We start from the raw sequence: 14038 nt of genomic DNA on the forward strand, positions 1-14038 counted from the left end.
CATGCAAAAGGTGATACATTCAATAATGACACTGGAGCAACCGCACATGTCAACACCGTACGACCATAAATACATGTAGCCTGCCGTCCGGCGGCGGCGGGCGATGAAGGGCGCTGCGTCCGGCCCGCTAGCACAGCAGTCCACCAGTCACACGCACGGCGCACGCACAGAGCCCAGGAACGTAGCCAAGTAAATGCCCATCCACGCGCTGTTTTGATTGGCGGAGAACAATCACTAAACGGAGGAAAGGCAGGTCGACGAGCAAAACAGCTATGACCAACAGTAAGAAATACCTGCAAAACCAAACCACAGCCACAAAGTTACGTACGTAATCGAACCGGTCAGGTCGATTATAAAATCAATGGTGTAGAAAGAAAGAAACTATCCGCCCGCCGGCTGACGCCAGAGACCAGCGCGGACCGTCCGCCAATGCAGCATTGCCTAACTACCAGCTGCGCTGGTTGGGTCCAGTTCGTCCCCAGGACTGTTTCCAGCCAGCGCCGAGCTCAACTTCAGGACTGCCAGTCGGGTGCATTGTCCACTGAGACCGCCCTGGCGACCAGCGCCGACTGAGGCTGCCGCGCCGGCCACTATGGAGCGATGGGGCGGCGGGGCGCGCCCCTAGCTGGCCGAGTCCTGGCTGACCGCGTCACCCAGGTGCGTCAGCAGCTGGTTCAGCGTGTTCATCTCCTGGCCGTTGAGCACGTTGCTGATGGCGTTCTCGAGGCTGACGCCCTGCGCCAGCTGGGTGTAGACGCTCTCCTCCATCTCGGCCGAGCCGGGCGCGCCCAGGCTGGGGTTGCCGTTGAGCAGGTGGTGCCGCGCCGCGGGCACGGCGTCCGACTCGCGCTCCACGGCCTCCAGCGCGCGCTCCAGCTCCTCAGTCTCCTTGTGCACCAGGTCGCCGGCGTGCGGGTCTGCAACGCAGCCGGGCACAGCTCAGCGGTCACAGCACGGCAGAGTACACCGGTCACAGTACAGTACCTACACCGTCAGAGCACAGCAGCGGTCACAGCACGGCAGCAGTCAGAGCACAGCACACTGACTAGAGGACATTACACCAGTCAGAGCACAGCACACTGACTAGAGGACAGTACAACAGTCAGAGCACAGCACACTGACTAGAGGACAGTACACCGTCAGAGCACAGCACACTGGATAGAGGACAGTACACCAGTCAGAGCACAGCACACTGACTAGATGACAGTACACCAGTCAGAGCACAGCACACTGACTAGAGGACAGTATACCAGTCAGAGCACAACCAGCGGTCAGAGGACAGTACACCAGTCAGAGCACAACACACTGACTAGAGGACAGTACACCGTCAGAGCACAGCACGCTGACTAGAGGACAGTACACCGTCAGAGCACAGCAGCAGTCAGAGCGCAGTACACCGTCAGAGCACAGCACACTGACTAGAGGACAGTACAACAGTCAGAGCACAGCACACTGACTAGAGGACAGTACACCAGTCAGAGCACAGCACACTGGATAGAGGACAGTACACCAGCCAGAGCACAGCAGCAGTCAGAGGACAGTACACCAGTCAGAGCACATCACACTGACTAGAGGACAGTACACCAGTCAGAGCACAGCACACTGACTAGAGGACAGTACACCGTCAGAGCACAGCACACTGACTAGAGGACAGTACACTAGTCAGAGCACAGCACACTGACTAGAGGACAGTACACCAGTCAGAGCACAGCGGCAGTCAGAGGACAGTACAACAGTCAGAGCACAGCACACTGACTAGAGGACATTACACCAGTCAGAGCACAGCACACTGACTAGAGGACAGTACACCAGTCAGAGCACAGCACACTGACTAGAGGACAGTACACCAGTCAGAGCACAGCACACTGACTAGAGGATAGTACAACAGTCAGAGCACAGCACACTGACTAGAGGACAGTACACCAGTCAGAGCACAGCACACTGACTAGAGGACAGTACAACAGTCAGAGCACAGCACACTGACTAGAGGACAGTACACCGTCAGAGCACAGCACACTGACTAGAGGACAGTACACCAGTCAGAGCACAGCAGCGGTCAGAGGACAGTACACCAGTCAGAGCACAGCAGCGGTCAGAGCACAGCACACTGACTAGAGGACAGTACACCAGTCAGTGCACAGCAGCGGTCAGAGAACAGTACACCAGTCAGAGCACAGCAGCGGTCAGAGGACAGTACACCAGTCAGAGCACATCACACTGACTAGAGGACAGTACACCAGTCAGAGCACAGCACACTGACTAGAGGATAGTACAACAGTCAGAGCACAGCACACTGACTAGAGGACAGTACACCAGTCAGAGCACAGCACACTGACTAGAGGACAGTACAACAGTCAGAGCACAGCACACTGACTAGAGGACAGTACACCGTCAGAGCACAGCACACTGACTAGAGGACAGTACACCAGTCAGAGCACAGCAGCGGTCAGAGGACAGTACACCAGTCAGAGCACAGCAGCGGTCAGAGCGCAGTACACCGTCAGAGCACAGCAGCGGTCAGAGCACAGCACACTGACTAGAGGACAGTACACCAGTCAGTGCACAGCAGCGGTCAGAGAACAGTACACCAGTCAGAGCACAGCAGCGGTCAGAGGACAGTACACCAGTCAGAGCACATCACACTGACTAGAGGACAGTACACCAGTCAGAGCACAGCACACTGACTAGTGACTAGAGGACAGTACACCGTCAGAGCACAGCACACTGACTAGAGGACAGTACACTAGTCAGAGCACAGCACACTGACTAGAGGACCGTACACCAGTCAGAGCACAGCGGCAGTCAGAGGACAGTACACCAGTCAAAGCACATCACACTGACTAGAGGACAGTACACCAGTCAGAGCACAGCACACTGACTAGAGGACAGTACACCGTCAGAGCACAGCACACTGACTAGAGGACAGTACAACAGTCAGAGCACAGCAGCGGTCAGAGGACAGTACACTAGTCAGAGCACAGCACAATTACTGGAGGACAGTACACCAGTCAGAGCACAGCACATTGACTGGAGGACAGTACACCGTCAGAGCACAGCAACGGTCAGAGGACAGTACACCAGTCAAAGCACATCACACTGACTAGAGGACAGTACACCAGTCAGAGCACAGCACACTGACTAGAGGACAGTACACCGTCAGAGCACAGCACACTGACTAGAGGACAGTACAACAGTCAGAGCACAGCAGCGGTCAGAGGACAGTACACTAGTCAGAGCACAGCACAATTACTGGAGGACAGTACACCAGTCAGAGCACAGCACATTGACTGGAGGACAGTACACCGTCAGAGCACAGCAACGGTCAGAGGACAGTACACCAGTCAGAGCACAGCACACTGACTAGAGGACATTACACCAGTCAGAGCACAGCAAACTGACTGGAGGACAGTTCACTAGTCAGAGCACAGCACATTGACTGGAGGACAGTACACTGTCAGAACACAGCAGCGGTCAGAGGACAGTACACCAGTCAGAGCACAGCACACTGACTAGAGGACAGTACACCAGTCAGAGCACAGCAGCGGTCAGAGGACAGTACACCAGTCAGAGCACAGCACACTGACTAGAGGACAGTACACCAGTCAGAGCACAGCAAACTGACTGGAGGACAGTTCACTAGTCAGAGCACAGCACACTGACTGGAGGACAGTACACCGTCAGAGCACAGCAGCGGTCAGAGGACAGTACACCAGTCAGAGCACAGCACACTGACTAGAGGACAGTACACCGTCAGAGCACAGCAGCGGTCAGAGGACAGTACACCAGTCAGAGCACAGCAAACTGACTGGAGGACAGTTCACTAGTCAGAGCACAGCACACTGACTGGAGGACAGTACACCAGTCAGAGCACAGCAGCGGTCAGAGGACAGTACAACAGTCAGAGCACTGCACACTGACTAGAGGACAGTACACCAGTCAGAGCACAGCACACTGACTAGAGGACAGTACACCAGTCAGGGCACAGCACACTGACTAGAGGACAGTACACCAGTCAGAGCACAGCACACTGACGACAGTACACCAGTCAGAGCACAGCAAACTGACTGGAGGACAGTTCACCAGTCAGAACACAGCACATTGACTGGAGGACAGTACACCGTCAGAGCACAGCAGCGGTCAGAGGACAGTACAATAGTCAGAGAACAGCACACTGACTAGAGGACAGTACACCAGTCAGAGCACAGCACACTGACTAGAGGACAGTACACCAGTCAGAGCACAGCACACTGGCTAGAGGACAGTACAATAGTCAGAGAACAGCACACTGACTAGAGGACAGTACACCAGTCAGAGCACAGCACACTGACTAGAGGACAGTACACCAGTCAGAGCACAGCAGCGGTCAGAGGACAGTACACATGTCAGAACACTGCACACTGACTGGAGGACAGTACACCAGTCAGAGCACAGCACAGCACATTGACTGGAGGACAGTACACCGTCAGAGCACAGCACATTGACTGGAGGACAGTACACCAGTCAGAGCACAGCACATTGACTGGAGGACAGTACACCGTCAGAGCACAGCAGCGGTCAGAGGACAGTACACCAGTCAGAGCACAGTAGGGGGTCAGAGCACAGCATGTACACCGGTTAGAGCACAGCAGTGGCCACAGCACAGTACACCGGTCAGACCACAGTATACCGGTCAGCGCAGATCGAACACACGTCACAACAAACCAGTTATTACGCGTTTTCCTAAAAATGTTTGTTCTGCCATTTTGGAGCGCCCCGGAGGGCAGCTGACAGGCATTGGGCACTGAGCATGTCTTTCCGGGTGACCGCTGGAGCAGTTGGCTAGTGTGTCCATACCCCCGCGGGCTAGTCTACATATCAACGAGACACGGTGAGCGAGCTCACACTCACTGGACTCACTGAGCGCTAGGGTTGTTATACGGGCTCATGACTCGTGTGGCGAGGTATTTATTTCTGCGTCCAACGATGCCCTTTTCACCAAATTAAGTGCTAGTGGCTCCCCAAACGGCTTAAAGAGGACCATGTTACGCTCGGCAACCGGCCGGTGCCAATAAGGGCAGAAATTCGACGCCGCACGCGGGCGGAAACGCCTTATCGGTCCCGTACACGATTGGTTCGATTGGAGTGCGCGGGTCCGGCCGAGTCGCCCGGCCGCCTCTCCCCCCCCCCCCTCACTCACCGGCAAACAGCTCGGTGAACGCCTCGTCGGGCAGCTTGCTGAGCACCTCTGAGAACTCGTTCTCCAGCACAGTGCCCAGGTGGAGCTCCAGACTGCGGTCCAGCTCGCCCGGCTGGCCGCCGCCGCCGGCCGCCGCTGCGCCGCGCTCCTCCCCCTCATCATCCAGGTCATCGTCCTCCTCCTCCTCATCCTCGTCTTCGTCCTCCTCGTCCTCGTCCTCCTCATCCTCCATCAGCTCCGACTCCATGTCGCCGAAACCTGTGCGAATCGGTGGAGAATGTTTGAAAAATAGTGACCCAAGGGGAGCTGACCTGACCTTGATCCGAGGTCAACTACTTAAGTTGACCTCGCCCGAACAAAGGGTATACCATCAGACGCGCCTGAGCTAGCCGAACACAATGTTGCCAAAATAGCATTTCTGCGGCCATTTTTTTGCGAAGTTATTCACCTAAAACCGAGCCCGTGACATAGAACATTTCACCTGACCTCAGAGGTCACCGGTTGACCTAGGACCTTAAAATCGGGTACCAATCGCTATGTACCCATCCTAACGGCCCACAAGCTCGTTGTTCTGCGAGGCTCTGGCTCCATTAGAGGCGAAACGGCGAGCTGGGGTCGTGGGTTAAGTTATACTTAGCAAATCAAACTCACCCTTACAATCGGAAGTTTGAAAAAAAATGTTATGCAATACATATCTCAAAAAGTTTTATCTAAGGCGTCTGATATTTTGCCAGACGTCTTTGGGGCCTATGATTACCCCTAGGACCGATTTTCACTCAAATCTGAGAGTTGAGGGTGAGGGTCCTGGTCCGAGATATCGTAAAATACCCCAGCTTTTAGGATAAACAAGAGTGGGAGAAAGTTACCCCGGGCGCACTGGGGTAAGCTGAAAGTTACCCCAGCCACGGCCGGGGTGGCCGGGACAGGTTCTTCACCCATGCGTGCGCGTCCGCACCGCGCGGCCGGTCAGAAGGCGCCGGGCAGAGGGAAAGGGGCGGACACGGCCCTCCACACTGACAGCAGGGTGGACGCGGCCCTCCACACTGACAGCAGGGAGGGGGCGGACACGGCCCTCCAGTGGAGGGCCTCCACACTGACAGCAGGGTAGACGCGGCCCTCCACACTGAGAGCAGGGTGGACACGGCCCTCCACACTGACAGCATGGAGGACACGGCCCTCAATACTGACAGCAGGGATAGGGGCGGACGCAGCCCTCCACACTGACAGCAGGGTGGACGCGTCCCTCCACACTGACAGCAGGGTGGACGCGGCCCTCCACACTGACAGCAGGGTGGACGCGGCCCTCAATACTGACAGCAGGGATATGGGCGGACGCAGCCCTCCACACTCACAGCAGGGTGGACACGGCCCTCCACACTGACAGCAGGGCGGACACGGCCCTCCACACTGACAGCAGGGAGGGGGGTGGACGCAGCCCTCCACACTGACAGCAGGATGGACGCGGCCCTCAATACTGACAGCAGGGTGGACGCAGTCCTCAATACTGACAGCAGGGTGGGCGCGGCCCTCCACACTGACAGCAGGGTGGACAATGGACGCGGCCCTCCACACTGACAGCAGGGTGGACAATGGACGCGGACCACCACACTGACAGCAGGGTGGACGCGGCCCTCCACACTGACAGCAGGGAGAGGGGCGGACGCGGCCCTCCACACTGACAGCAGGGTGGTCACGGCCCTCCACACTGACAGCAGGGTGGACAATGGACGCGGACCACCACACTGACAGCAGGGTGGACGCGGCCCTCCATACCATCATTCCGGGAACGGAACGCCCATGGCAATGTTCCTGTCTGCCATGGTCCAACAGCTGATGAGTCATTAGCTCTGCATCAAGCATTATATACAGTAACTATAGTATCTACATGTGCATTACAGCACTTTTCATAGCCTTAGCCGAATAATGGTGGTCAATTGTCATACGCTGATGCCTATGAAGGTGTGCACTCTGCGTCCCCTACTCCAGCTCCGGATGTAGTTTTCGTTACCGTTAGGCCATGACATGCAGGTTCACTGCACGAGACAGCTCCACTGACGGACAGTTGGCCCTGATCCCCGGGCCACAGGCCAGGCAGAGGTGCGTGGCGCACTCACCGGCGTCCTCGAAGCCACCCTGCTGCGCCACGTCGGTCGGAGTGGATTGGCGCGGAGGCGACCTTTTCTTCGTCTTCTTCCGCCGCTTTGGGCGCTTTATGGACCTGGATTTCTTTTTTGGCTCACTTCTCGTTTTCCCTGCCATTTTTTCATAGTTATCCTGAAAAGAAAACGCACATGTAACGATAAACTAAGAAACGGTAGTCGCGGAGCTGCATGCAATTTAAGTATTCTTAGCATTCAAACAGATACGAGCCAAGGGCAAAATCAGGACAAAATTGGATCACAAACTGAAGCTGACATGTCCGATTAGTGTTGACGTGGGGAGTTAAATATTTCGGAGCGTTGTTTGTTAATTGGGGCTTTAGGGCGCGCCGACTACTAAGGTCATTTTGCGCCCATTATTCCGGAGCTTAGAGACGTTGGTCACAAAACCGTAAAAAACGAACTATATAAGAATAAGTGCAAACCAAACATGATGTCAAATTGTCAACAGTACCTAATCTAGTTTATCTCAATAGCAACAATGCTAAACGACACGCACAACCGTTAGGAAAAAAGCAATAGAAACTTTTCACATTAAAAACTGTCATCTGTGGGATGATACATTTGTGTGATCTTGTACCTTCCTCTAGCCATAGCCTAGTTTCATCAGATCAGGCAGGTCCCTGTCAATTGTAGGCTATTTATTTGTAGTCAATTCGTACAGCATGCATAGCCTAGAAATTGCATGGCAATCGTAGAAACAACACAGCCAGCAAACTTAGTAGCATTTCCAGGGTCACGTGAAGCATAACGGACAACTTACCCGTTTCCTTGCATGTTCTTCACAGAGAGGTAGTTCATGTTTGATGTCAAAGACAGGTACACAACACTGCGTGTTGTCTGAAAACTTCGCCGTACAGTGCTGAAAAAAAAAGAAGAAGAAGAGGACCTAAGCTACCACTGCACATAGTGACGGTGGTGGTGGTGGTAGTGGGGGGGGGGGGGGGGTGAGCCCCAGCAGGACTGAAGTCAGTGAAGGTCCCAGAATCACAGTTGTACGCAAAGTCCGGGCTGCACCGCGCAGAGTCTCGATTGGTGTTATCTGCGGTACGTCTATCCCCTACTGGCCCTCTGACACGGTAGCGATCGCCGCCGATACCGCGTGCAGAGCGCAGTCACTGCGACCGCCGGTGAGCCGGCGCTCGTCAGTCGGCAGTCGGCACCCACCTGAAAAAGCAGCTGGTCGACGTTGTAGAGGACGTGCTGTCGGCAGTGTCGCGTGCAGGGCAGCGCGGTGCGCGCGCAGGCGCCGCCGGCGCCGCGGTGGCAGCAGCGGCGCCGGGCCAGCTGCGCCGACCGGCCACCGCCGCCGCACAGTCTGTGGCACAAACCGCAGACGGCCTCAGACACCGGCTCCGGGCTACCAAACTAACACCGAGCCATTAGCAATTATCCCGGGCTACCAAACTAACACGGAGCCATTAACACTTATTCCGGGCTACCAAACTAACACGGAGCCATACTGGCAACCGTGAGTCGGGACTGTCCAATTGTCCAGCATCGAACATTTGCTAAGTTGCAACTGTGAAAAAATAGCGAGTCGATAAAGTGAACCAAAATAGGGCAAAAGCGGGAGGTAGCAAACCCTTCACGCAAATAACATGAATCGAATGGTTCCTTTGAAAAATTTATGTTGTGAAAATAACAATATGGTGATTATCAACCTTTTACTCATATTCAGCAGGGAACTAATAATAAAAATCAATTTGCATTACTGTTTTCAGTTTAATTCAGATACGAGCAAGTTATCAATCACACTTGATGCACTCATTACCATGAAAAAAAATCCTTTAAAAACGTTTCAACCCATTAAAACTAGATGCTGTGAATAAACAAATGTTGCCGAACCAAATGTACATCTTACATATAGACATAAGTAATATTGAGACTACATAGTTTGCTTTTAAAGCATTTATATTATAATGTAGATGAAGAGCGATGCGGCTGCTGTGGGGCGGCCGGTGCGCCCGCTCACCTGGTGTGCGAGTCGGCCGGCCGCTGCGGCTGGAGCAGCAGCTGGCCGGTGCGGCTCGGGTAGGCCGCCGCCGCGCCCAGCAGCAGCGACGTCAGCCGCGCCCGCTCGTGCCGCTGGCGGCGCCGGTGGCGCGCCTCGTCCAGCGCGGCCAGCAGCCGGCGCGCCTCCAGCCGCTGGCGGGCGCGCAGGCGGCGGCCGCGCTCAGTGTCGGCGGCGCCCGGCGGCGGCCGGAGCAGGCGGCCGCACAGGCGCGCCGCCGCCGCACCGCCGCTGCTGCGCATCTGCTCCACCAGCAGGCGGCGGCAGCGCGAGAAGCGACGCCGCTCGCGGTACCGCTCCGCCGCCGCCGGCGCCGGCTCCCAGTCGCTCGACTCGGGCTCGGAGCCGGCGGCCGGCGCCGGCAGCAGCGGCCGCCGCGCCGCTTCCTCCTGCTCCGAGAGCAGCTGGTAGGCCCGCAGCTCGGCCGGCAGCCTCGGCAGACGGGCCGCCGCCGGTGTCGGCAGAGAGGACGGCCTCGCCCGCGACCGCGCACCCGGAGCGCCGGTGCCGCCGCGCCGGTTATCTGGCCGCGCCTCCGCCGGGACGCTGATCGACGGACGCACCTTAAACTTGGGCGGCGCAGAGTCGGACCGAGCCTTTGCCGCCCCCGCCGCCTTCGCGCCCTTGTGTCTGTTTTTCACCTTCTCCACTTTATAGTTGGGAGGATCGGCAGCCGCGGCTGACTGCAGAACCGGCTTTGGCAGGATCTTCTGGTGGCTGCTCGCGCTGACAGTCACGGCCGGCGAGCGGGCTCCGGCCGGGTGCTGCGAGGCCGTCTTCAACACCAGGCCGTCACCGATGGCGCTCACCAGGTGCGGCGGCGCGGCGGCCACCGGCGGCAGCGGCCGTCGCTGGCCGTTGGCGGCAGCCAGCGGCGGACAGTCGCCGCCTCCGCCGCCGCCGGCCAGCGACGCCTGCAGACGGTCCAAGTCGTTGCTCCGCTGCAGCAGCTGCTGCAGACGCGAGCTCAGCTGCACTTTGCCCACCACGGGGATACATAGCGGGGCTGCTGGCCTCACTGGCTCTGCTTTGCCGGCTGTTGAGTGGCTGACCATGCCATTTGCTTGCATCACCTATAAAAATATGATGTTAATATGTGCTACGTAATGACGTAATGACGTAATGTGATGACGTCACACTAATGATGCTTCGTATAATCCGTGAGCTTTTCCATAGCTGCGTTTGGAACAGAGGTGCAATCTCGTTGAATGTGTTTGACACATTTGTTTAATCGCAAGGCCGTGAAGAATGAAGATGTTAGCAGCACTATTTGATGACATCACACAGATTGACGTCATGGTTCATTGATGTTTCCATGGAAACCAAATTGACACATGTAATAGCAGCGTGCTGCTATCACTGGTGAAACAGGGCCCAGATCTCCCAGATGCAGATGCTCAATTTAAATAGTAAAGTACCTACCTATGGTCAAAGATAACAGTCATAGCTTCAGTTCTCCCACATGAGGAAGTTCAAGCAAATGGGTTAAGTACCTAGGTAGGTCCCTACCTACCAGTAAAACCCCTTTTGGGGCGACTAACGGAGCGAGCGAGAGTATGAGCCTCGTGCGTGCGAAATTCCGAGGGGGTACGGTACCTCCAACTGACTTCTGCACGACACCCTACTAACCGGTCTCTAGCGATTTGCCAAATTTGAGCACAATCGGCCCAGCCGTTCTCAAGATCTGGAAGCAGCACCCTGCACGTGCGCATGTGCAAAATAGGTCCCAACAGACTTGTGCATGGCACCCTTCTAACTTTGGTCCCTAACTGCGTACCAAATTAGAGCGCAATAGGTCCAGCCATTCTCCAGATCTGGAATTGCCCCTTGAACGCACACACGTGCATGGTGCAGCAGCACCCCAACTCTGGCACATGGATATGCATTGCCTAGTGGGTGCCTACCTACATGCCAACTTTCAGTGCAATCAGCCCAGTAATGACCGAGATATTGTAATTGTTACAAAACTGACACCTCTTCGTTTTGCACGTCAGTGTCTCAAAACTAGTCGATTTGGGTGGGAAACAACATCAAAATGAAAATCATTTTTAACTCTCACCTCCAACCTTTTTTGGACCATTTTCCACTCCAAGTTCTACCAAGGAAAAAGCAACTGCGTAAATGGTCGATCTGCATCCTGCACCCTACAAAATGTGTGCGGAAATTTATACTTTTGAACCCTTTCCGCTCCTTTTTGGCCTTGCCATTAATTTTCCACTCTTATCCTTTTTTTGTTGAGGAATTTTCCCCTCTGACACCAAACGCAAATTCTAATTTTGGGACACAGTTGCACATGGCACGTGCATAAACGTGCATAAGGACCAGGGTCACCCACATGCATCGCAAGACGCAAATAGTCCAATACTTGGTAGAAGGAATGAACCAACCCTAAAAATACTACCGTAAACCGGGGTGACAATGATACCCGGGGTGACTTTGATCATAGACCAATTTTGGGCCTCAAATGAGCAATTAGCTGCTGTGAACTGTATTTTCTATGCCAATAGTTAAATTAAGCAATGAAGCATTATATCAGACACTTTGGGTCCCAGTTAGAATAATCATGTTCATGTCACAGCTTGTTTTTTTGTTGTCATTGGCATGAAGTATAAATTCGCTAGCATCTCCAGCAAAAATAATGGTAAAGATGAGAAAGACCCAGATAAAGAAAGAGAAAGGAAAGGCTTAGATACTGATAATGGAGGATGAGCATTGAGCTGCTCTATCTCAGTGGTAATTGGAGCGTCAATGGGAAGTGAAAAAGACAATCAGCTGGGAGGGGCATGAACAGTGTGGCAAGTGGTCCCACAGCCACCAGCAGACAAAGTGTGATGTAGAACAGGTAGCCTGTGGCTTAGGACATCTGTGACTGTTACTTAATCTTGAAGTCAGAGGTTAAAGTAGCTAATTTTGCTGCTTATAGCTCTGTAATGTCAGTTTAGAACCAGAGCATGCAACTTTATTTTAATACCTCAATGATGCATAGTTTTACTGTAAAATGTGTGAGTTTTTGTCAAGCAAAGCCTTTGATTTTATTCAAAACATGTAATTTTATCACACAAGCCCCTTCTGAGGGCTCCTATGGCACACATAAGGTGATTTTAATATAGTGATCATAGTCACCCCGACGTCTGGGTGAGAATGATCAATTTTTTGGTAAAAAAATAAAATATTTATGATAAATTTCAAGCCATTTATTGTACTCAGTTAGATAGAGAATTGTCCAATTGGTATGATGAAACAGTTTCCAGAGTGAAATCTCAAGTGATATACAAGATATTGTACCAAACTGGTCAAAAGTGATACAAAGTCACCCCGGTTTACGGTACTGCATGCAACTCGGTCAAGTGGTTGCTGAGATATAAGCCTCTCAATAGCGTCCTCACGGCCCGCCGGCCGCTCATGCTCAGAAATTTTGTTAATCTAGGAATGACTGCTCGCTTTGCTCTCTCCATAATAAACAAAGATATGCACTAATGAAAATGTAAATAACAAACCATTTGGATATAAAATGCAACCAATTGCCAATTGGGAGGAAAACAGCATCAATCACAATTTCAATTAACACCCTTTTACGAGGTCGGTTGCAGGATGACCATCAGCATGCGTAAATCAAAATGCATGGCTTGAAGCATAGCTAACATTTTCTGGCATGGTCTCATCAACCAACTTCCACCCTCATTGCCCTTTGTAACAACTTTACCCCACCATACCCAAGCTAACTAATGATTTTGGAGCACATCCAACAAATCAGGAAAAAAGGAAATTGCTGAAAAAGCCACAGGCACTCTTATACACATTAAAAATGGTGTGCAATAACAATCAACCAACCAGATCCTTTAAAAACTTACCAGCATTTAAAGCCTGATATGTTAAAAACGGGCACCATTGATAATCAGTATGTTTGAGGATGACTCGTACTTGGTTAATTATTCCAAACACTAATAACGAAGTCCCAATTCCCATTTCGCGTATCTCCCAACATGCCGTGACATATCTAGCGCTTTCGCGGCAAATGGCGTCCCCGCCCGAAGTTGTTTTTTCGTGGCGCGGAATAATTTTCGCAAGGTCATAGCACGCCATGTTGACTCCTGATGCCCATTGGCTCCTTTGGCGACCATTTTGTCGGGAAATTTAGTTATGTGTCGGTTCAATTGTTTGCGACCAAAGGAATAAAGAAGTTTTTATTTAATTAATATTGCGAATTCCAACATCAGCTGACTGCATTTCCTCGTCCACACAGCATCTCCGAATCTCCGAAGGTCCTCTCATTGCTCTTCCACTCTGCTCTTATTCCCGCGCCTATGGGCCGAATATGATTCAAGTGGTGTTTCCATGATGGTCAAAAATGAAAATTCATCGATAGAAATGCAATGAAATGTCAAAATCTGCTCCCATGTTAAAAAACAAACTTGCAAACTGCACTATATTCATTCGAGTACGCTAAAGTGAAACCAGGTCTAATTTACTGCCATTATGATGAAGCTGCCTCTAATCCTTGCTCTAGGTCAGGGGTCGGCAAATGGTGGGGCATGCCCCCTTTGGGGGTAATGGAGCCCTTTCGGTGGGGGTAATGAGGGATTATGAGAAAACCTATCTTTTTAGAGTTAGGGGCTCCATTGATGGAACCATCGTGACTGTTGCATCCCAGGGTTCAAAGATTAGCCTAGGTCAAAGGCACAGCACACA

The 14038-nt window shown here is 53.1% G+C and overlaps 1 protein-coding gene across 1 annotated transcript; it reads right to left on the reverse strand.

Moving 5' to 3' along the window:
• Positions 1–13742, reverse strand: LOC122378849. Its single transcript, XM_043360458.1, has 7 exons — positions 13201–13742; positions 9557–10422; positions 8503–8653; positions 8099–8197; positions 7291–7450; positions 5177–5434; positions 1–917 (listed from the first exon to the last, which is right to left on the reverse strand). Exons 1-7 carry the CDS (start codon positions 13204–13206, stop codon positions 622–624), a joined length of 1836 nt encoding a protein of 611 aa, XP_043216393.1. The 5' UTR covers positions 13207–13742; the 3' UTR covers positions 1–621.
• Positions 13743–14038: the final 296 nt, after the last annotated feature.

This window comes from Amphibalanus amphitrite, unplaced genomic scaffold (genome assembly GCF_019059575.1).
Source record: "Amphibalanus amphitrite isolate SeventyFive unplaced genomic scaffold, NRLGWU_Aamphi_draft 000000F_arrow, whole genome shotgun sequence".
NCBI classification, from domain to species: domain Eukaryota; kingdom Metazoa; phylum Arthropoda; class Thecostraca; order Balanomorpha; family Balanidae; genus Amphibalanus; species Amphibalanus amphitrite.

Bases quoted from the DNA above. Each gene is read 5' to 3' on its own strand.
- LOC122378849 (XM_043360458.1), bottom strand. The intron at 8,198-8,502 runs GTGGGTGCCGAC...TTTTTTTTTCAG, and splicing joins TCGACCAGCTGCTTTTTCAG to CACTGTACGGCGAAGTTTTC. The intron at 7,451-8,098 runs GTAAGTTGTCCG...TTTTCTTTTCAG, and splicing joins AAGAACATGCAAGGAAACGG to GATAACTATGAAAAAATGGC.